At 41.2% G+C, this 25,283-nt stretch overlaps 1 protein-coding gene and 1 long non-coding RNA gene across 2 annotated transcripts; one reads left to right on the forward strand and one right to left on the reverse strand.

The window, feature by feature from the left end:
- The first annotated feature begins 18,425 nt into the window (after positions 1–18,425).
- Positions 18,426–19,389, forward strand: LOC143270840 (histone H2A-Bbd type 2/3-like). Its single transcript, XM_076561999.1, has one exon. The coding sequence runs from the start codon at positions 18,820–18,822 to the stop codon at positions 19,192–19,194; it is 375 nt and encodes a 124-aa protein (XP_076418114.1). The 5' UTR covers positions 18,426–18,819; the 3' UTR covers positions 19,195–19,389.
- Positions 19,390–21,674: 2,285 nt separating this feature from the next.
- On the reverse strand, positions 21,675–22,689 carry LOC143270890 (uncharacterized). The gene is made up of 2 exons (XR_013048105.1): positions 22,185–22,689; positions 21,675–22,091 (listed from the first exon to the last, which is right to left on the reverse strand). It is a non-coding gene; the product is annotated as an uncharacterized LOC143270890 (long non-coding RNA).
- Between the last annotated feature and the right edge of the window lie 2,594 nt (positions 22,690–25,283).

A 25,283-nucleotide genomic window follows, 5' to 3' on the forward strand; every position in this document is an offset into this window, starting at 1 on the left:
GCCCGCCTTGTAGGCGTAACAGTTACCGAAACCTCAATGGGGGTTGGAACTTCCAGATCAAGGTTGGAATGGCTACCCACTACATGCTACTTTGTTTTTTAATTAATTGCTTTTAATTGCTTAATAAAGACTAAAGACATTTATGCATTGGAGAATGACTAAATTAAGCTACTGAACACATCCATTGCTTCATAAACTTACTTTTTATGGAAAACAACTTAGTACTTTTCAAGAATGCAAATATGATTTTTTTTTTTTTTTGGTTTTTCGAGACAGGGTTTCTCTGTGTAGCTTTGCGCCTTTCCTGGAACTCACTTGGTAGCCCAGGCTGGCCTCGAACTCACAGAGATCCGCCTGCCTCTGCCTCCCGAGTGCTGGGATTAAAGGCGTGCGCCACCACCGCCCGGCGCAAATATGATTATTAGCTATAGTCACCATATTATAAAATAGATCTCTTGGATTTATACATTGGTTGAATTAATGTTCTATTCTTTAACATTTGTCTCCCCACTCTGGGTCTCCTATGTCTTGTAGGGGTCATTCTACTCACTGCTTCTGTGAGTCTGACCCTTTTTAGATTACACTATAAGTGAGATCATGCTGCAGTTGTCATTCTGTTTCTGATTTATTCCACTGTGTATACTGTCATACAAATTCAACCATGTTATAACAAGTAGCAGAATTTCCTTCTTCTTTAAGACTGATAGCACTATTCTACTGTACATGCACACCTCACTTTATCTATTCACCCACTAATATATACTTAGGTTATTTCCATGTCTTTATTAGTTCTGAAATGAACTTGAGGGTGCAGATATCTTTTTGAGATACTGATTTTTCCTTTGGAACATATTCAGAAGAGGCTTCCTTGTTTATATAGTAGTTCTACTTTGCATTTTTTTAAGATACCTCCATAATGCTTTCCATGATGGCTATATCAACTTACATTCCCACCCATGGCCTGCAAGTGTTCCCCTCTTCAACATGTTATCTTTTGACTTTTTCTAATATCCATTTGAACAGGTACAAGATGGTAACTGATTTGGTCTTTATTTTACTTTTCCTTGATATCTGTAGTGTTGAAAATTTTTTCATATACTTTTTGTCCACTTGTCTTCTTTTCAAAGATGTTCATTAAAATCATTTGTCCATTGTATGGATGGAATTAGAAAATATAATATTGCATAATCTAACCCAAGCTCAGAAAGACAAATACCATATTTGCTTGGAAAGACAAATACCATATTTTCTATCATTTGTGGATCTAGGTTTGAATTTCTAGATTTCTGTATTGAAATTAGAGTGAGAGCCCATGGAGTCCAGAAAATAAGAAAGGACCCAGAAGCCAGGGAATGAAGCCTTAAGCAAGCAGGGAGATAGCAAAGCACATATGATATAAAGCAGTGAGGGAAATTTTGGATGGGAGGAAGGTTTTAAGTGAGGTAGTGAAATGGGTGAAAAGATGGATGAAATGGAAGATGAATGAAAACTAAGGATATACTAAAAAATCTTATGGAAACCTACTACTTTATAAACTAAAACTTAATCTATTAAAAAATTCAGAGGAGTTTGAATATAGGTATATTCAACAATTGTAGCTAGAGTTTTTCTGCCTAGCCCACAGTCAGGACAAATCTCTGTCACCCACCAGTCCCACGGCCGCTCAGACCCAACCAAGTAAACACAGAGACTTATATTGCTTACAAACTGTATGGCCATGGCAGGCTTCTTACTAACTGTTCTTATGTCTTAAATTAATCCATTTCTATAAATCTATACCTTGCCACGTGGCTCGTAGCTTACCGGCATTCTTCATATGCTGCTTGTCATGTCGGCAGCTGACAGTGTCTCCCTCCTCCTTCCTATTCTCTCAATTCTCTTCTCTGTTAGTCCCGCCTATACTTCCTGCCTGGCCACTGGCCAATCAGTGTCTTATTTATTGACCAGTCAGAGCACATACAGACCATCCCACAGCAAACAATGATCATCCTAGACACCAAAGTTTATCAAATTAAATCATAGTACTGTGTGTGACATATCTCCCTACTAGTTGTTGGTCAAAGAGGCTTCATAGGCCATCCAAAACAGCATAGGCTGTTGAATTTAGTCTTGATTGCCCAATAGATCTAGACTGTAATACCCTAATGATGAAGACACCACACATTTAGATTGTAATACACAGAAATTAATCTAGAATTGAACTAAAAGTTCCCTCCCTGGTGGCCAGCTTTCATAGCACTATAAGGTGCTTTGTAAGCTGTTGGGGGAGAAAAGTCATCAATAGTCTTATATTCTGTGGACTCTGTGTGCTATAATACCAAACCACCAGGCAAGATACTACTAATGCTATAGTGGTGTGACTTATGGAGTAACCAATTTCTTTCTGATTGAAGTTGAGGACTGAACCATAGGAGGGAATCTGTATCTGGTACTGTAAACCTGGTCAAAATTCCATGGCTAATATCATAGCTAGGGTTTCTAGTGCCATGATAATACGCTGTGACTGTAGTGGTTTGAAAGAAAATGGGCACCAAAAAGAGTGGCACTATTAGGAGGTGTGGCCTTGTTGAAGGAAGTGTCTCACTGTGAGGGTAGACTTTGAAGTCTCCTATGCTCAAGCTATATCTAGTAAGACAGACCACTTCCTGTAGCCTGTTGGTCAAGATGGAGGACTCTTGGCTCCTTCTCCAGCACCATGTCTGCCTGCATACAACCATGTTGCACCATGATGATAATGGACTAAACCTCTGAAAATGTAAGCCACTGCAATTTAATATTTTTACTTTATATGAGTTGCTGTGGTCATGGTGACTCTTCACAGCAATAGACATTCTAAGACAGTGATCAAAAGCAACTTGGTGAGGAAAGGGGTTTTTTTAGCTGACAACTCTCAGACCATGTTCCATCAATGAAGGAAGTCAGGGCAGGAACCTGGAGGCAGGAGTTAACACAGAAGCCATGGAGGAGTGCTGTTTACAGGCTTTCTCACATGGCATTCTCAGCCTCCTTTCTCATAGGACCATATACCACCAGCCCTGGGGGTAGTGAGCTAGGCCCTTGCACACTGATCACCAATCAAGAAAATGCCCTACAAACTTGCCTACAGGCCAATCCTATACAGGCATTTTCTCAGTTTAGATATCCTCTTCCAAGATGACCCTAGTTTATGTTGAGTTGACATAAAAATGAGCCAGCACAGCCAAGAAGGTTACAGGCCTTAGAGTAAACCACACAGTTGTTTTTTGCTAAATGAACCTGCTGTTAAGATGTTGTCCAAAGCTGCCCGGAGTCCCCATCTGGACCAGAGACCCGGCAATCTCCACACCCTGCCCCCACACCCATCCGCCCAAGACCCCTGCCACTTCCTGAGACTCAGAGACCAGCCCCCAGCTCCCATCCTGCCCGGAACTCCCATCTGGACCAGAGGTGAGTGACTGGGGTCATACCCAGAGAGTCCTGCCCCTAGGTCCCATCTGTGGGCACCAGCCATTCCTGGGAAGACCTGCCCATCTTGGCCCCAGGTTCTGGCCATTGGGCAGGCCCCGCAGGAAGGTTCCCCTTTACCAAGACCCCCAGCAGACGCTGCAATCTCCACGCTCTGACCCCACACTCATCTGCCTGAGACCCCAGCCTCTTCCTGAGACTTAGAGACCAGCCCCCAGCTCCCATTCTGCCCAGAGTCCCCATCTGGACCAGAGCTCCCATCCTGCCCAGAGTCTCCATCTGGACCAGAGCCCTGAAATCCCATCTGGACCAGAGAGATCATTAAATAGATCTAACATGCTGCAGACTATTCTATGCAAATGCCAAATAATATACATTCTACTCAACAGCACATGGAGGCATCTCCAAGATAGACCACATGCTGGAATACACACACACACACACACACACACACACACACACAAATACAGAAAAAGGGAATCAATTCCACATATCCTATCTGACCATGTATAATAAAAATCAACAGCAAACAAACTCCAGTAAGTATATAAACTTATAGATTAAACAATTTAATACCAAATAATAAATGGGTCAAAGAAAATATTGAGAAAGAAATGAAAATATTCTTGGAACTAAGTGAAAATGAAATCACAACACAACCTCTAGGACACATTGAAAGAAATCCTATGAAGAATATTTATAGCTTTAAGTTCTTACATTAAAATAAATGACTTAATGATGCAACTTATTAATTTAGAAAAACAGAAAAAAACAAACACAAACCCAGCAATTAATTCTATGAAGCCAGTATTACTCTAATACCCAAACCAGGTAAGCACAAATGCAAACACACACACACACACACACACACACACACACACAAACACACACACACACACACAAACACACACACACACACACACACACACACACACACACACACTACCACAGACTGATATCATTGATAAACAGAGATGAAAAATCCTCAATAAAATAAAATAACAAACTGAATACAAGCACATATAAATACAACCATTTGCCATGATCAAGTTGGCTTTGAGAAATGCAGGGTTAGTTAAACATAAGTAATAAATATAATAAATCACACAAATGGGCATAAAGACAAAAATGACATGATTATCTCAATAGATGCAGAAAAGACCTCTGACAAAATTCAGTAAAATTAACTTATAAAAATCAATAACTTTTATAAAAACTTGATGTTTATAAAAACATCAACAACAAACACACAGAAAAAGAGTTTATGGACACACTCCCATTTACAATAACATCAAAGACAATAAAATATCTTGGAATAAGCCTGGCCAAGGAGGTGGAAGACCTTTACAATGAAAACATCGAATCATGGGAGAAAGGGACTGAGAGGGAAAGAAACCTTGTGTCCATGGATTGGTAGAATCAATATTGTGAAATGATTACCTCCCAAGAGCAATTTACAGTTTCAATACAATCCCAATAAAAAAATACCCACAACAATCTTCACAGAAATAGAAAAATAATCCTAGAACTCACGTGGAACCAAGAAGTAAGCTTTTTAAAGAGTTACTTTTTAAAGTCATGAGGTCAACAACTTGGACTACTATGCATGTAAGTGCTAATGCAAATTAAAGCCCAAGTTGACCTCCAGCAGCAGTTCATTCTATGTTGACAGTGAGAGAACACTTTGCCTGTTAGGATACTGTTACTCGTGGACTGAAATGCTGAAGAAACCCCTCCCCCTATTTTGTTTTTTGCAAAAATCAAGGTATATTCTAGGGTTTCCTGGTTGACCTCAACAGATAAACTGAGATGATAGTCTTAGTTCAGAACTGATCTGAATGTAGATTTACAGTCTACGTGTACAGCTGGCTAAGTGAGATTGCTTTCACAGTTCTGCATGTATCCCATCGGCTCCCCATTAGTCACTGAACTCTTAAAACTGGTATTGTAACATTATCACAATGTTTTGCGCCAATTTTATAAACTTTACAGTGCAATATGTGTTCCTTTTCTGAGGCAAACCAAAGGTATATTTTTCAAGGTTCTGCTGCTATCAGCAGCGTTGATGGAGGATTCTTTATACATTTGTAATAGATAGAAATAAACCAGAAAAAAAAGAAGAAGAAAAAAGTGGTGGACGAAAAGGTGAACACTGTAAGAATAGTCAAAAGGGCTGAGAGTTGCAAATGCCAAGAATGGCTTTGCATAGTAAATGGAATAGAACAGCTCTGAACTATAGCTTACTTTTCCTGGTTTGGTCTGACAGAATGATTGAATGCTTTTGTACAAAAATCAGAGCCTTAAAAACAAGGATTTGGTGAGATTGTAAAATGGTGTGCCACTTTGGCAAAACAGTTTGGTGGTTGGTCAAAATGCAAAACATTGTTACTCTGTTACTCAACAATTCTACCCTTAGGAATATATCCTCAAACTACTGAAAATGTGCATCTATGAAACATGTACATGAAGGTTTACAGCAGTGTGTTGCTAATAGTAAAAAAGTTAAAACAACTCAAATAGCTATCAAATACTGGAGAGAAATAAAATGTGGCTTATTCATACAATAGAATATTATTAAGACATAAAAATGAATGAGAAACTGACAGATTAAGTGACTTTGGTGAACCTTCATAATTTCATTTGTAGATCTTTCCATTTTTAATTTATAAATATATTTGGGGTTATAAATTATAAAAGTACTGCCTCCTGTCAACATTGTATACTTCTATTTGATGATTTCTGTGTCAAACATTATATGGAAATGTTTCCAAGTATTTTCTGTATTAACTGTGAATGAATAGAACAAAATAAATTGCCTGTGATGAAAAAAAAAAAAAAGAAGTAAGCCAGACAGTCAAAGCAATCTTGAGCAAAATGAACACTGAAGGCATTGTTATAACAGACTTCAAGATACATTATAGAGATATAATAATAAAAACAATATAGCACTGGCATAAAACAGACTTGTAGACCAGTGGAATAAAACAAAACATGCAAAAAATGAATATTCATAAATACAGCCATCTGATATTTGACAAAGGTGTAAAAACTATGCACTAGAGAAAAGACTGCATCTTCAACAAATGATGCTAGGAAACTGGAGGTACACATGCAGAAGAAAGCAATAAGACCCATATCTATCACCCTGCCAGATAACTAAATCCAAGTGTATCAAAGACATCAATTTGAAACCTGAAACACTAAAACTTCTAGAAGAAAACAGGCAGTACTTTACATGATACAGCTGTAAGAAAAGAGGGTTTTTTTTTGAGACAGAATTTCTCTGTGTAGCCCTGGCTGTGCTAGAACCTGCTCTGTAGACTAGGCTATCCTTGAACAGGAAAGGACTTTTTGAGCAAGACACTATTTGTCCAGGAATTAGGACAAGTGGGAACTCATAAAACTAAAAAGCTTCTGTACAGCTAATGAGTCAATCAACCAAGTGAAGAAGAAACCTACAGAGAGGTAGAGAATCATTGTCAGCTATATGTCTGACAGAGGATTAACATCTAAAATACACAAAGACCTAAAAAACTGGAGTAAAAAAACAAATATGACAAGTCAAAAAATCAAATGACACAATTAAAAAAATGGGCTAGAGATCTAAACAGAGAGTTATCAATAGAAGAAATAAAAATGGCTTAAGAAATGCCTCAAGATTAAGATTTCACCTTACCTCAGTCAGAATGGCAATGATCAGCAAATGCTAAACACCACATGTTCTCTCTCATCTGTAGTTCTTAGCTCTAAATTTCCAGATGTGAGTATATAACATCAAGTAACCACAGGAACCAGGAAAGAATAAAGGAACTAAAGGCAGTATGGGAGTTGGGTGAGAGTAGAGCTTGAAAGTGGAATAGCAGGATACAGGCAGTATGAAATAGGACACAGAAAAATGGGAAAGGGCTCCAACTGGGGAGGGGGAATGGAGGGAGGCCAATACAGGAGGAGTAATGAAAGACAAATACTACCAAGGTTGTTTGATAAAACCTTAAGTAATCATATTATTTTATATTTATCTAGAATTATATCTAATAATGCAAGTATACATATATACACATACATATACATATGTATATATCATAAGTATATATATATTAAAGTAATATATATATATTAAAGGAGGTTATACCACAAGAACCATAGACTAACAAAAATCTCAGTACCAGGCATGAGAAACCTACTTTCAAGTAGTTGGTCAAGGTAGTCCATATGACTCCCCAAACAATATAGATTATTAACATAGCCCTTGGTTGTCTCCAAGAGGTTAAAGGAAAGCCCCTATTGCTGAACCCACTGCAACTTAGGACACAGGATGTGGATGATTAAACCTGGATCTAAGCTGAAGTCTCCTTCCTTCTGTCTGGAATCTGTGGTACTAGAAACCTAGCCAACTTCCTGTTGCTAGTGAAGTCATGGGCCATAGAAAACAATTTACCATACTTTGCTAGACCAACATAGTTTCTAAATACATTCTAAATCTTATCCTGATACATACAGAATACACTTGTAGCTAGTACCCCACAAAGAACCTTCTCTTTGCAGCAAATGGAGAACATCACAGAAAACCACAACTGGACTGTAAGATAAATATTAAAAGGTCTTATAACAACAACAAAAACCAGAGCCAGCTATTGGGGTGAAAGATGAAAGATCAGAGAAACCGAACAAGTCACAGCCAACCTCACCTTGCCAATTCCTCAGCCAATCCTGTGTCTACGAATCCTCAGACTGAAAGCCTCTGAGTCCTCACCCCTGCAGAGATCAACAGATCATGGGAGCCCAAATCCAAGGGGTATATCTCCATCACAGCTCCTACATATATGGCTCAGGTTACATAGAAAAAGAGGAGGCTGAAAGACTGTAAAAGACAGAATACTAGTAAGTTTACTGTGAAACAGTCTCTTCTAGGAAGGGCTGCATAAACAAGAACAGAACAACAGCAATATCAATAAATTGCTAATGTGGAAGGGAGAAAAGTTCATGGGTTGAGAATTATAGGCAACTAATGACTGTAGAGAGAAGAATTAGCCTCTCACAGAAGTTAGCACTGGTTATCTAATACAAAGTGGTCAGCTGTGAAACCATATACACACTCACAGAAAAAGAAAACAGACTCAGCAGATTGTAATTGTATATTTGTGAATACATATACAAACATATATTTCTGTAACAATAATGATAAAAGAAAAGAGGCTATATTTTGAGAGGGGAGAGCATTAAAGGAGATGGATGAAGGGTCCTTGGAAGGGGCTGGAGGGAGGAGAGAGAAGGAGGGAAATAATGTAATTTTGTCTTAACTACAAAATTTATAATTTTTTAAAATAAATTATTTTAAAAGATAGAAATATAGAGGAGCTCAAATTTAGGACATATACATCTTATGATGTAAAATTTATTCCCCATCTACAGATGAGGAATCTTGCCCCTGACCACAGATCTCAAATTTAGTACAGGCCACGATCCAGCTTGGCTTTTTTAACTAAAAGCCCTCCCCTGTCCAACCCCAACATGCTCCTGGGTTTAAACCCCACTTGGCTAATCTTTAATGGCTAATTAGTTGTCCCATCATTAAAAGAATCAGAGAAAGGCTAAGGCATGGAACTCCCATGACCTGCTGACCTTGTTGGGTCATTAAAAGAGGATAACTTTGAATCAAAACACTGTGGATTTCTTTTATATACATTTCATATAATCTGACATCCTCTAGCTTCTGATTCCTTTGCCAGCCAGCCGACCCAACACACAGAAACACCTTATTACTTATATTTTTTCTGTTCTGAGAAAATGAGCTGATAATTGTGAAATTCTTAAAGCAATACCAGATATGCAGTCTGAACTGGCCATCTTCTGTGACCAGATTGATGCCTAGCCCGATTGTCATCAGAGAGGCTTCATCCAGAAACTGATGGAAACAGATGCAGACCCTTAGCCAAACATGAGGCAGAGTTCAAGGAATCCTGCTGAAGATGGAGAGAAAGGATTGTAGGAGCCAGAGAGGTCAAAGGCACTACAAGAAAACTCAGAGAATCAGCTAACCTGGGCTCATAAAGACTGAACCAACAACCAGGGAGCCTGCATGGGACTGAACTAGGCACTTTGCATATATGTGACAGTTGGGTAGATTGGTACTCTTGTGGGACTCCTAACGGTGTGAATAGGGTCTGTTCCTGACTCTTTTACAGGCTTTTGGGACCCTACTCCTCATACTGGGTCACCTTGCCCAGCCTTAATACATATGGAGATGTTTAGTCTTAATGCAACTTGATATGCCATGTTTTGTTGATACTCATAGGAGGCCTGTCCTTTTCTGAACAGAAACAGAGAAAAAGTGGATTGGGGTTAGGACTGGGAGGAGAGGAAGGAGGGGAAACTGTGGCTGGGATGTAAAATAAATATATGATAGATGATAGATGATAGATAGATAGATAGATAGATAGATAGATAGATAGATAGATAGATAGATAGATAGATAGACAGATTGATAGATAGACAGATTGATAGATAATTTATTTTAAAAATAAAATTATAGTTCCTGTCTTTAAGTGGGAAAATGTGTTTTCCAGATTTTAGAAATCTATATATTTTATGTATAACTGTGGCTTCATTTTTCACATTTAAACTTCTGGACAATCTGGAATTTTCTGTGGTATATTTTCAGGAGATTTCAACCAGTCCTTCAGACCCTTAAGTGAGTGCAAATGAAGATTTGTATACCTCTAAAGGAAATCTGTGATATAGAAATTAACAAGGATCCATACTGCTTTCTCCAGAATGGCATACTCAATGCTACTATTGACTATAGCATCCACTAGACTTTTTACATAGAGATTTATTAATTTGCCTTTTTAATGATTTTGCTAATTACTGTTATTCTTAATATAAAGCCTTTGTTAAAGAGAAAAATACTTCAGTGAGAAACACTGTGACTGAGGATGACCTACTAAAAGTTGATATGAGTGGCAAGGAGGAAGAAAGAAGAAATGAGTGCCAGGCAAGTTTAAACTTTACCTTTGAGAAATGGAAACCATAATGACTAGAGAAGACTAGCAACTGCCTAACCTAATGATTTAGAACTGGTGGAAAACACTAACCCAGGTCTGGAGAACCTGGCATTCTGCTCTCAACTTCTCCAGCATGGGACTCAGAGGAGTACCCTAGAGTATGACTTCTGCACATGCAACGTGTGAGCATAGAAATGGGGTGGGAATGGATTAGATTTAATTCAGTAAGCATTTGTTTAGTGGAAATAATATGATAGCTATGAATCTAGATACTTTTAAGAGCTCCAATTTCTTTTTTTTCATACTTTGCATTTTTGTTTATTAATCACTCATGTTTTTACATATGCACATTATATAAGGCAATATGTTCAGTGTTCTATCCTGAGCACACCTTAATGCAAAGCCACCCCTTACAGCTGCTTCTTTTAACCTCTGCATTATACACCGCCATATAAATAGCCTTTGTCACCAGTTATTCGTCTGTGTCCCCACACCCTGCCAACTCCTTGAGGTTAGGGACATTGTCTGATGCATTTCTGTGTTCCCTGTGTCTGGCATACAGAGGGCTCTTGACAGATGACTGTGGAATGAACAGACTAATTATCTGACCGTTACATAACCAGTAGCTTTGGTTGGCATCTGGGTCATCTCCAGCAGCTCAGTCCTCTAAATAGTGTCAGCAAAGTCATCGTCCACATAAATCACCAATCACTGAGCCCATCTTCACTGGTTTTCTTAGGCAAAATTCCTAGATGTGGAATGGCTGGCTCCCTGGATAGGAAAAAAAAAAACAAAAAACAAAAAAACAAACAAACAAAAAAAAAAACTCCAGGTTGTTGAAATCACATTGCTAATTTTTTTTTAATTTTATTTTTATTTTTGTTGCTTTTTAGAACTTTATTTCAATGTAACTATATGCATAAGAAATACACTCATATTGGTTAATAGAATGCAATTATGTTTAACTTATCCTACACAATCTTGACTAGAAACTTGGTACATGGTTTAAATTTTCAAAAAAAGACAAACAAAAACTGCAATCTGGTTTATTTCTATCTATTACAAACGTATAAAAGATCTTCCATCAACGCTGCTGATAGCAGCAGAACCTTGAGAAATATACCTTTGGTTTGCCTCAGAAAAGGAACACATATTGCACTGTAAAGTTTATAAAATTGGCGCAAAACATTGTGGTAATGTTACAATACCAGTTTTAAGAGTTCAGTGACTAATGGGGAGCCGATGGGATACATGCAGAACTGTGAAAGCGATCTCACTTAGCCAGCTGTACACGTAGACTGTAAATCTACATTCAGATCATTTCTGAACCTAAGACTATCATCTCAGTTTATCTGTTGAGGTCAACCAGGAAACCCTAGAATATACCTTGATTTTTGCAAAAAACAAAATAGGGGGAGGGGTTTCTTCAGCATTTCAGTCCACTAGTAACAGTATCCTAACAGGCAAAGTGTTCTCTCACTGTCAACATAGAATGAACTGCTGCTGGAGGTCAACTTGGGCTTTAATTTGCATTAGCACTTACATGCATAGTAGTCCAAGTTGTTGACCTCATGACTTTAAAAAGTAACTCTAAAAAAGTAAAATGGCCCTTCTTGGAAGACTAAAGAAAGACATCCAGCCACAGTTGTAAAAAGTCTCATCAAAACAATATACCCTTTTATGAATTACGCCTCAATTTTAAAAAAAAAAAGTAGCCCCAAATAAGAAGCAGCTCTGAAAAAGAAAATATAACTTAAGATATATGAAAAAACAAGGTGAATACAGGTTCAAAAATAATTAAGATACATTTTCTTAAGGCTACCTAGAATTAGGCTTTAAAGAATTCTACCATTTCAAGTTTACCACTAGTTACTAGATACCTATTTACAAACAAGATGTTCACTTTTTTTGTTCCTTTATCAAGAGAAAAATCTACCTTCAGACTATGAGGGTGGTGATGGGGAGGGACTAGAAAACAAGATTCAAACAATCCCATGCAAATATCACATTTTTCAAATGGAAGAACTCCAAACTGCACTAGAAGTTCCTATCACTAAGACACTTTCCATTGAAATGATTTAAGTACAACTACATGGCACCAAGGTTTAGGCCTAATATAGGCCTGACAACCAAGTCCTTATTTTCTGGAAGAAAGGCCTCAAAAGTCCCACTCAATTCCACATAACAATACTTCAAAGATCAATTAGGTTTTCCTTTCCTTAATATTTTTGTTTTTGACTTCTAATCTTAAAGACTAGATTCAAACTTAGCTCATTTCCCAGAAGGCATTGCTTCCCTTTGCTCTATGAAAGAGTCCACCAAGACCTCTTCCTCAAAACCATCTAGCCCCCAGCCTCCAGTCTGTGCTTGTGATGCATCTTTCTCAACATCCTGAAAAGGTAATGTAGGTAAAATATGCTCATAAACATTAAAACTAGTTGTTAGAAAGACATAACTAGCTTTATAATTTAAGTTTTAAAACATAAATACTTGCAGCTTGATCTGCACTGACAATGATTGTCGAAGCCTAGAATTCAACATTTACAAATTCTCATTCACACACACAAAACACACTATTATCACACAACTTGTGTCTTGAGAGAATCTTCTGCTTTTTAAATCTTTGGCCTCCCAGTCAATCCCAAGTTCAACCAACTTTAACTTAAACTTCACTCAGAATTTCACCAAGCTTTTCACCCACACATTAATGCTTGTCGTATCTTTCATCAACTGTCAAAATCTGAAGCCTGCTCAGAGATCGCCAGGTAAAAGAAAATAAATGAAATACACAGAGGTTATTTCAAAACAGAACATGACCATCATCCAAAAAAATAAAAAAAAAATGTCACGATTCCCAATTGGGATCATCTTTTGTTTCCCACGTTGGACTATTTCACACTGCGGCATTGGCCAAAGGACACGAGAGCTGGTTCTGGAGCATACAGTTTCTCACACAGGTGTCCCCAGAGGAACACCAGAGACAGAGTCACGTGAGGCCTCTCCCGTACAGAGACTGTCTCACAGGGGCAGTGAGGGAGGACACCCACTAGTTTGTGGAGATCCCTGAGAGAGTATGATTCTTAAAATCTGGACTGTTGCTGGAGGGCTTCTCTCCAGGTTCCCCAAGCCCCGCAGTCCCACAATCCACGTATAAAATAATCACTCAGACGCTTATATCACTTATAAACTGTATGGCCGTGGCAGGCTTCTTGCTAACTGTTCTTTTATCTTAAATTAACCCATTTTTATAAATCTATACCTTGCCACGTGGCTGGTGGCTTACCAGAGTCTCTACATGTTACTTGTCCTGGCGGTGGCTACAGTGTCTCTTCCTCAGCCTTCCGCTTCCCAGAATTCTCCTCTCTCCTTGTCCCACCTACTTCCTGCCTGGCCACCTGCTTCCTGCCTGGTCACTGGCCATCAGTGTTTTATATATATAGAATGATATCCACAGCACTGGACTGTACATAATTCACATCAGCCCTGTTCAGGTACTTACTGGAAGAAAGATGCAGCTGTTTGCCAGAACTCAGCACTCCACTCTAGATCTCTGCTGCCTTAGTCTCCGTCACGGATTTCTGAGTTCTGGCAGTTACTTGGACCACTGAGGCATTGCCACAAGACTTCTTCTCTTCTGAAACATCCTTTTTCTCTAGATATTAGGATAGCTACACCAGCTTGTTTCTTAGATCCATTTGCTTGGAAAGTCTTTTCCCAGCCCTTTACTCGGAGGTAGTGTCTATCTTTGAAGTTAAGGTGTGTTTCTTGTATGCAGCAGATGGATGGGTTCTGTTTTCTTATCCATTCTGTTAGCCTATGTCTTTTTATAGGTGAGATGAGACTATTGATATTGATGGATATTAATGACCAATGATTGTTGATTCCTGTTATTTTTTGTGGTTGTGTTGTGTTGTCCTTCTGTGGTGTATGTTGGTGTGGGATTATCTATTGCTTGATTTTTCATGGATGTGTTTAGCTTCTTTGGGTTGAATTTTCCCTTCTAGTGCTTTCTGTAGGGCTGGGTTTGTAGACAAGTATTGATTAAATCTGGTTTTATCTTGGAATATTTTGTTTACTCCGCCTATGGTGATTAAGAGTTTTGCTGGGTATAATAGTCTGGGTTGGCATCCGTGGTCTCTTAGTGTCTGCATGAGATTTGTCCATGATCTTCTAGCTTTCATAGTCTCTATTGAGTAGTCTGGTGTTATTCTGATGGGTTTACCTTTATATGTTACTTGGTCTTTTTCCTTTGCGGCTCTTAATATTTTTTCTTTGTTCTGTGTGTTTAGTGTTTTGATTATTATGTGGCGAAGGGACTTTTTTTTTGGATCCAGCCTATTCGGTGTTCTGTAAGCTTCTTGTATCTTCATAGGTATTTCTTTCTTTAGGTTAGGAAAGTTTTCTTCTATGATTTTGTTGAATATATTTTCTGTGCCTTTGAGTTGGTATTCTTCTTCTTCTATCCCTATTATTCTTAGGTTTGGTCTTTTCATGGTGTCCCAAATTTCCTGGACATTTTGTGTTACGACTTTTTTGTCTTTAGTGTTTCCTTTGACTGACGAATCTATTTTCTCTATCGTTTCTTCAGTGTCAGAGATTCTCTCTTCCATCTCTTGCAATCAGTTGGTTATGCTTGTTTCTGTAGTTCCTGTTCGTTTTGTCAGGATTTCTATTTCCAGCATTCCCTCAGCATGTGTTTTCTTTATTGTCTCAAATTCATTTTTCAGATCTTGGAATGTTTCTTTCATCTGTTTAATTGCTTTTTCTAGGCTTGATTTGATTTCTTCCCATTTTTTGTTCGTTTTTTCTTCCATTTCTTTAAGGGAGTTTTTTATTTCCTCTTTAATGGAGTTTTTCATTTCCTCTTTAAGGAAAGTTTTTATTTCCTCTTTAAGGTAGTTTTTCATTTCCTCTTTAAGGAAAGTTTTTATTTCCTCTTTAAGGTAGTTTTTCATTTCCTCTTTAAGGAAAGTTTTTATTTCCTCTTTAAGGTAGTTTTTCATTTCCTCTTTAAGGAAAGTTTTTATTTCCTCATTGAGGGAATGTTTTATTTCTTCTTTAAGGGCCTCTATCATCTTCTTAAAGTCATTTTTAGGGTTGATCTCTTCTGTTTCTTCTGTCATGGTATGTTTAGGTCTTGCAGGTGTAGAATCACTAGGTTCTGATGTTTCCATATAGGTCTTTATGTTATTGCCTGTATTTTTGCGCTGGCGTCTACTCATCTCTTCCTCTCTGCAGTGCAGGTGGTGTCTGTGTCTGAGAGTGCCTCTCTTGTTCTAATTTTTAGCCTTGGTATAGTAGGGATTCTTGGTTAAATTGTTGCTATTGGGCTGTTTCTTCAGGGACAGCTGATTTCAGTCGGTGAATTATATACTTATGATTCTGGTGATGTGGTTTAGTGGCTGGGTAGCGCCTTCTTCTGTGTTCCCAGGTCACGTTTTGTTCATTTGTCAACTCCTCAGCTGATCTTGTTTCCTCAGACTTCAAACTGTAGGCATCTGAATCCTCTCCCAGATGGGTTTCAGCTGAGCAGGGTAGTCTCACCTCCAAGTTGTTGGGTTTCACAGGATCAGCAGTTGGGCCCTGGGTTGTCCCCAGACGGAGTGCCCAGACTCACCCTGGTTCCGACCCACGGAGATAGCCTCTTCCCCAGGTGTTGGGGCTAGGGGTATCCCTGTTCCAAGCTGCATCCGCCCCTCTCCGTCCCCAGGCCTGTCCACCCCTGGGTCCTGCCACCACAGGCCCACCTGCATCCACTTGTCTCCGCAGCTGGGGCTGTATGTCCCTGTCAGCTGCCGCTGGATCTGTCTGCCTCTGCGGGCCACCAACGGGCCTGTATGTCTCTGCTGCCTGCCACCGCAGGCCTACCTACCTCTGCTTGTCACTGCTGCCGGGCCCAACCACCTCTGCGGGCTGCCACTGGGCCTGTATGTCTCTGCTGGTTGCCGCTGGGCCTGTATGTCCCTGTTGGCTGCTGCCACTGGGCCCGTCCACCTCCGCAGGTCACCGACCTGTGTCTGCCTGTCTCCGCCGCGTGGCCTGTCCACTTCTGTGGGTCGCTGCCGCCGGGCCTGAATGTCTCTGTCGGCCGCCACAGGGCCCGTCCACCTCCCTCTGCTTATCTCCGCTGCAGGGCCTGTCCACCTCTGTGGGCCGCTGCTGGGCCCAAATGTCTCCACCAGCTGCCTCCGGGCCTGAATGTCCCTGTCAGCTGCTGCTGGGCCCGTCTACCTCCGCCGGCAGCTGCAACAGGCCTACCTGCGTCTGCTTGTCTCTGCCATCTTGAATTGACTCAGATACAACTAACTTTATCAGGACTTGACAATTAACCCCCAAATTTTCTTTTTAGGATTCCCTAAGGTTGTCTTAACCCCCAGAATGTAGGAAGCAATTTTAAGTACACGACGCCCACATTCCCAAGAAGTGGGGTGGGTGTTTTTTGGTTGTTTAGTAAGTTAGGGATATTGTCACTTTATGACGGTTAGTTACAAGTTGTTAATTGTTAATGGTCAGGGAAAAAGCTGAACAAGGAGATTAGGTTCAGAGTTTTTGTTTAAAAAAAGGAAAAGAAAAAAGAGAATATAGATATGAGGTAGATCATTGAATCTACTCTGAGAAAAAAAGATAAAGAAATAATAGGATAAATGGGTAGATCGTTGAATCTACTCTAAAAAGAAAAAGGGGAAGATATATAAATGACAAAAAGTAGAAGACTATTGAATCTATTATGAAAAGAAAAGAGAGAATATGGATATGATAAGATAAAAAGGTCAATTATTAAATCTACTTTTTAAAAAGGAACTACTTGTTTTAAATAGGATAAGTAATGAATTTTTTTGGTCTGAGTTTATCAAATGCAAATGGACTGGACGTTGTTATATATTAATGGAGTTATTGGTCTGAATCTTTCAAATGTTAATGGACTAGACATCGTCAATATAATTCTTGACTGTATATATTGTATATGCTTATTGGATATAGTTTTTCTTGCACTAGTTATAAGCTTTTTAAAATTTTATACAACAAAAGGGGGGGGGATGTGGTGGTATTGTGTTCCCCAAAATATCGTGTGACCCTAATAAATTTATCTGGGGTCAGGGAACAGAACAGCCACTAGATACAGAGGCTAGAAAATGGTGGCACTCACACCTTTAATTCTAGCTTTCTGGAGGCATGGATCTCTGCGAGTTCAAGGCCACACTGGAAATAGCCAGGCATGATGACTCACGCCTTTAATCCCAGGGAGTGATGGCAGAAAGCAGAAAACTATATTAGGCGTGAAGACCAGAAACTAGAAGCATTTGGCTGGTTAAGCTTTTAGGCTTTTGAGCAGCAATTCGGCTGAGATTCATTTGGATGAGGACTCAGAGGCTTCCAGTCTGAGGAAACAGGATGAGCTGAGAAACTGGCAAGGTGACGTGGCTGTGGCTTGTTCTGTGTTTCTGATCATTCAGTGTTCAACCCCATACCTGGCCCTGGGTTGGTTTTATTAATAAGACTCTTTAAGATTCATGCTACACAAACAAGAGTAACACAGCTTAAAATAATGTTCTACAAAAGACTTGTTAGCATACAGTGGACTATTATTCGGGTGTGGAAAGGAATGGAGGAGCACTGGTTCAAGCCGCTACATAGGCGAGGTGAGACACAAGGAACTGTGTACTGTGGGTGAAACATCATGAATCCAGGATGCTAAGTGAAACGGACAGACACGGGTACACTCAAGAGGACAGATTGCCGAATGATTCCACCTACAAGAGCTGTCCAACTCAGAGATGAGCTGACGCGGCAGAAAGCAGAGTAGTGGCTAAGGGGCCCCAGGGACCAGGAAAGCCTGTAGCTCTGGATTTGCTCGGGATGCTTGGAGCTCCGAGTTTAAGTCTCCGGCAGGAAAAGGGAAAAAAAAACCCTCAGGTTTACAGCGGTGACTGGGATCCTGGGTGGGGCGTGGGGTGGGTGGTGGGTGGTGGTGGGGAAGGCAGGGACAAAGAGCTCATGCTTAATGGGTAGGCACGGTGAAAGTACCTTAGAAGCCGAGGGTTGTGAAGAAGGGCTTGGTTCTCAAAGGAACCACTGAGTTGCCCCCCCCCCAGGTCTTTCCTAGAAGGCTCCTTGAGCAGCCCAAGGTGTCAAGGTGGCGACAGCGCCCCTAGCGAGGGCTGCCTGGGAGCCATGACACACGACACGTCATCAGTGGGAGCTGGAGTGGGAGCACGGAAGAGTGACCTTCGACCGTGAGGCGTCGCTAGGATACGCAGCCAGACGCAGAGGGGGCCGTTGGGATCGGCCTGGAGGCCCAGAGCCCAGCGGGCCAGCAGAGAGCAGCCAGGTGGAGCGGAACCAGCCTGTGAGGTCGCGCTCCGAGGCCAACATGCCCAGGACCAGACAGGGCAGCCGTCGAGGGTCGTCGTCGTCGTCGTCTCGCCGCTCCCGCACCTCCAGAGCCGAGCTGACCTTCTCTGTGAGCCTGGTGGAACACCATCTTCGGGAGAGCGGCCATGGCCGGCGGCTGAGCGAAACGGTGCCCATCTTGCTGACCGCCATCCTGGAGTTCCTGACCCGCAGGCTGCTGGAGCTGGCAGGCAATGAGGCCCAACGCCGAGGCGCACAGAGGCTCATCACCCCAGAGCTGCTGGACATGACTGTCTACAATAACACGATGCTCAGCGAACTGTTCCAGTTCGCCACCATCTCCCAGGTGGCCCCGGCTGGTGGCCCTCATCGTGGGCGTCGACGTCAACGCTAGCTACTACCCGCAGCCGTTGCTGCTGCTGGCTGGCTCTGGGTTGCTGACCTGCCCATCCGCCCCAGTCTCTCCGCCGCCGAGCATCAGTTCATCCCGCCCCAACTTCCCCACAGACAGCCCTGCGAGGCTGGTCAGCCTCGCCCCTTCCTTCTCCCTGTTGTGCTCTTATTAAAGCTTTAGTTCGAGAACCCCGTAGGTTTGCTTCCCTGGCTTTTCCTTTGGCACGGGGTGGGCTGGGGCTGGGGCTGGGGCTGGGGGTGAGGGCGGCGGTGGGGGCAGAGGGTGAGGTGGGCCTACTTGGAGGAACACAGCGGGTGGGAGTGGTGCTGGGGTGCGGGTGACCTACAGGCTGGTTTCCCTCGTTTTTCCTTTGGGCATGAGGTGGGAGTGAGTGGAAGGTAGGGGAAGAAGGTCAGGGTGGCCTAGTGCGGCAACACAGTGGTGTTCGGGGTGCAGGTGTGGAAGGCAGGCCGGGGTGGTGGGGGAACCGCCGCTTTGGAGGGAGACAGGGGGGACCTGGGTGGGGGTACCCACGATGCACCTCTTGGCCCTGAACACGCATGCAGGGCCAGCCTGGCCAGCTGCATCAGAAAGATGGCCTTCTCATAGGAGACCACAGAGCAGAGACGACCCACGTGCCAAGGCGGCCTTTTGGCTGGGGATGCAGACGTGAACAGAACAGAACAGTGGCATGTCAGGAATAGGGTCATGGAGGATTATGACTCATTATTAACCTTTATTAATCATTATTCATCAGCAAGATCTGCCAGGAGGTTTGCCTGGCACTGGATGTGATTAAGATATAACCTGTGTGCCAGTGCCTGGAATGCTCCAACGTCTATCTATGGCTTTGCCTGCCCTGGGATTGAGGTTTTGTACATGACGTCCTGTCCCTAAAGCTAAACTCTACCCTACAGACTGTTACTTGCCGAATGGTCTGACACTCTGCTTGCCCTTCCTTCAATTTTTGGCTATCCAAGTCCCACCCTCAGCATATTTGTTTGGCGACTGGTTTCCTCCCACAGGCTATCATTTGCATATAGGTATGATGGCCAGACAGAATCTGAGACATCGTTCCCGTGACCTGTGACTGGAGTTGGAAACCTCTCTGTATGCTCTGGGCAAGAATGCCATAGCTACCTTCCACTTCTTACTTCAAACAGCTGCAGTTGCCCATTCATTTGCAATGTTTGGCCACCCCTCCCAAATTCAGCTGAGGCCATAACCTGGAGCAGCTCAGGCCTGTACCCATCAGTCTAAGCACTGACACCATCGCTTCTATCTGCCCAGTTCCCTGCAAACTCACCATACTCTGTCTTTCCCTCCCCTGACACAAAGGAAACTAACAACTTCATAGGACCATTCAAGTAGAGGAGACATAGAAAAGCAAAAACAGACAACACAAGTGGCCAACTCATGAAGGCAAAAAAAATTACATAAATGCATACAAATCTGAAGCCTCCCCCAGCTTATGAAGAGAATGAAATTCTGCCATTTGTAAGCAAATGGATGGAACTGTAGGATACTAAGAGGGAAAAAAAGCCAGACGTAGAAACACAAGTACAATATATTATCTATCATATGTGGAGAAAAAAATAATAATTTAAAGGACCTGAAAACAGAAGAGAAGACTGTTGGAAACAGGTGATTTTGGAAGATGGCATATTTGGAAGAAAGAAAAGGGTTGAAGTCTGGTGGCTTGGTATATATACAGTATGCAGATATGCAGATATACATATGTGGTAATGAAATCATGAAGAACATTCACTTGTAAAACTAAGGATAATTTCAAATATATAAATCAATTTTAAAAATATACAAAAGAAGAGAAGAATGGATAATACAGACACATGAAATGAGGAATATGGGGGAAATATGGAAATCAGTTTAGGAGATGGGTTTTCTTTTTAATTGTAAGCTACACAAAGAATATGCATAAAGGATATATTAAAGACAACTTCAAATGGATTCAGAAAAAGGTTTTCAAGACTTTATAAAACAGCACAGGGAAAAAATAAGGGAAAAAATAGGAAATCTTTAATTTTTAGAGTTAGAGGCCTATTGTGTACAATTCCACATCCAAGCTGAGTAAATAATATGAATAATAGAAGCACTATAAAAATTGCTCCTGGAAACACCCATCTAAAATTCTGAAACTGTAAATGCTCATGCAGATATTCATCGATGATAAAATGTTTGTGACCAAAGATAAGGGCAGGTGTCTTCCAACCAGTGTTGAATACAGCCCAGAAACGAGTCTTTGGGAAATGCCACAGCCCCACTGCAAGCTCACACCCAACACGTTAAGATCTGGCTCTGCTGTGGGAACGCTGTCAACAGTTTAGCACATCTGGGCAGGAAAACATGAGTTGTGCTCAGTTTTAAGTCTGAGTGAACATGTTGGGTTGGTTTTCCTATAAAGGCCCGTTTGCAATGGAATTGGCTTTGTGACCTCCTGAATAAATGAAAGCACGCACAGAAAAATGGATCCCACCGTTATTTATTTCTTCCTGAAATAAGAAAGGTAACATTCACTTTGGGCAAGTGACAGGGAACCAAAGAAGCCAATCGTAAAATCAAATGACATTTTCTTGCAAAATGAGAGTGCCACTGCTGGGGAGAATGTATCTCCCTTGCTGTCAGGGGCTAGAGGATCCACACTGAACTGTTGCTACTCACAGAACTGTTGGGGGTTGACTTAACGGTTAACAGAGTCTCAGTCATATTTCTAACAGGCAAAGTAAAGAGAAAGGAGCTGCCCTGACTGCTACTAACGTCCTCTTAGCACGGCTAATGCTCCCTGTGCGTCCTCTACGTGAGCTTCAGGTGGTTTCTTCAGAGTGGTCAAGGACCAGGGATTGAAGGTATGTTTCAACAACAGACACATCTTGCTCTTGCTGTTTGGAAATGGAGAATTAGGGAATTGTTATTCCATCTCTGCCCGTAGGAAGCCATCCTGAGGCACAAGGCATTACAGACACAGGACTTACAGTTTCCATGATAACTCTGTCCTGCGCCTTGCAGATTTCTTTCTTCACTTCACTTTCTTCACCACCAATAAAAGCTTTTCGATGTTTACTCAAGTCCTTGGCTTTCTGAAACAAACAAACAAACAAACAAACAAAACTCTGCTTGAGCACAAAGCCCTAGCTTGGCTTGACACCTCACCTCATTTAATTTTAAAAGAATCGACTTTGCATATCCAAAGGAGGCTTGTTATGAATTCAAAGTAAGAACAGTGGCTACTTCACACACATCTAAATAGCCACTCCAAACAAAGCTCCAGTGCCACATTTTAAGGTGGTGCCCTTGTGGGACAACAACAGCTAAGGCACTTATCTCGGAAAATGGGTGGAGGATCAGTTAAAAGGTCCCACGGAGCAGACATGGAAAACGAGGCACAGGCCCACGTTGGAGACCCCCAAGGTTTCCCCAGAGGAAGGAGCCATTCGCTATGTCCATGGAATGTGATTTTTCAGAGGAAGACACAGTGTACGATCCCATGACCCTTCAATCAAAGAACGAAATAATAAAGTAAGGAGAATGCTTAAATGCTTTTAATAGTCAGACCTTTAAAGAAATAACTATGAAAAATGAAATAGGAAGCTTAGTTGAGTTTGGTTGAATATACAGTGGTACCCACCAGTAGATGTGATCTTTACCCCACTCAGCTTAAAGACAGGCCCAGAGGAGATGGATTGATCTGAGTGTTTTATTCACATATGTCACCACAAGATACCAGAGTGAGGAAGTTGAGACATTTGGCTTAAAAAATTGCCGGGCGGTGGTGGCACATGCCTTTAATCCCAGCACTCGGGAGGCAGAGCCAGAAGGATCTCTGTGAGTTCGAGGCCAGCCTGGGCTACCAAGTGAGTCCCAGGAAAGGCGCAAAGCTACACAGAGAAACCCTGTCTCGAAAAAAACCAAAACAAACAAACAAAAAATTAAAAAGGCAGGTGAGGAACTGTAGAGATGGATCAAAGGCTGAGAGCACCTTGTTCATCTTTCAAAGGAGTGGACTTCAGTTCCCAGTACCTATGTTGGGTGGCTTTCAACCACCTGTAACTCCAGTTCCAGAGGATCTGACTCCCTCTTCTGACCTCTGCAGGTACCTGCATACAACAACAGCAACAACAACAACAACACACACACATAAATAAATAAATAAATAAATAAATAAATAAATAAATAAATAAATAATAAAAAAAATTTAAGGTAGGTGAAGTCAGGGTTACCAGTGATTCTCTAATTGATGTGTTTGATGAGAACATGCATAACAAAACTCATAGGCCTGCCTGGGGTATAGTGATTTTTCAATTAGCATGACAGGGAAAAATGGGAGCACTGAGATGTTTGCTTGTTGTGCAGTCAGTGCATGTGCAGGTCCACGTAGGGTTTGGGTCCCATGTCTTCCTGCTCAGAAGCATTTCTTCTTGCTCAATATTGTCCAGTGCACCATGGATAGCTAACAGACCATCTCCCACTAAGGGAAAAAGGAAATGCCACTGTTGTCAATCACTCTGCCACAGCTCTTCAGCGCCAACTTGAATCAGAACAATCTGCATCTTCTTGTCTCTGCATGTCTCTGTGTCATTAATGCATGGTAGCCACAATGTCATTCATGAACCTTCTGTTACCTATTGGGACACCTATGAAAACCAGCTTCCAACTGACCTTCCAAGATATCATTACTGCACACTGTACATGACAAACACAAATAAATACCTTTCAGAGAATACATGGGGATGTACAAATAGTACTTCATTTTCTGGTGTTATCCAAGTATTGCTATGTATTAGATAGCATGGTGTAAAACACAGCTTCCAACCACATCCTCTTGAATTCTGAGGTAAAATCATTACTTTCTTAAAATGGATGATCTTTGTATGTGGTCAGCATCCTTTGAATGCCATACACCAATACTAGAAGTGAGTATGGGTGAAGGATACAGCAACATAGTGTGGGCAGTGGTCACATTCCCATAAGAAATGTTCCTCCATCTTGTGGCGGGGATTAAGACCAACCCAGGAGAGTACCACATTGCCATATTGATAGAAGGCACAAAAATCTACGAATCATAAAGTTCTATTGTGATGCATAACAATCATAGCCATGATCTGAATATACATGTGACATAAGCCTAAAGGTGAACAACCAGAAGTTGAGCATCCTGAATGTGTCCTTTGTCTTTAGTGACATGATCATAGAAAATTGGCATGTCAGCACTCTCTGGTAGCCTGATCTTGTCCAATGCTATAAGGAATTACTTTGTGCTTGTAATAGACAAGGTCGGGATTGTGGTCTTGATTTGAGCCATGGGGAAACATGAAATGACTTGCCTATGGCCACAGGCTTTTTAAATTTATCTATTTATTGAGATTATAATATATCATTTCCTTCTTCCCTTTCTTCCCTCCAAACCCTCTCATATATCCCTCCTTTTTCTCTTTCAAACCCATGGTTTATTTTTTCATTAACTAATGTTACATGCATATGAGTGCATATAAATATAATACATAATGTGTATATATGTATATTCATGCATATATAAGTACAACCTACTCAGTGTGTATAATGTTACCTGTATGTATGTTTTCAGGGCTGATCATTTGGTATTGCATAACCACAAGCAACTAAGGAATGCTGAGAGTGGAAGAAATAGTCTTCCCTATAAGGCTTTTCAGCATCATAGCCAAGATTCACATCCCTTCCTCTTCTTGCTTTGTCTCTCTGTAAAATCTCTTTCTCAATGCCATGAACGTCATACTTTGGGAAGGTCTTCTGGCAACAGGGTATTCTCTTCACTTTTCTAGGCTCACCTTCCCAAGTTAGTTTGCAGGGCAGTTTTTGCACAAATAAACATAAGTTCTATTTGAGAGTAACATTGAGCTCTATGCAGAAGTCTAGCAAACATGTCAGAAAATTGCTCTGCTTCTTCTCTTTTGAGTGTCTGCTTTCTTAGCATTCTCCACTCCTAAACTGCACCAGTCAACAACACATGGTGCATTTAGGAAAGTGCTGCTGGAAACACAAGCATTGAAAGCTCAGGTTTTAGGTTGCAAAGCTACCTATGGTATTTAAAGGGGAAA

This window comes from Peromyscus maniculatus, chromosome X, assembly GCF_049852395.1.
Source record: "Peromyscus maniculatus bairdii isolate BWxNUB_F1_BW_parent chromosome X, HU_Pman_BW_mat_3.1, whole genome shotgun sequence".
NCBI classification, from domain to species: domain Eukaryota; kingdom Metazoa; phylum Chordata; class Mammalia; order Rodentia; family Cricetidae; genus Peromyscus; species Peromyscus maniculatus.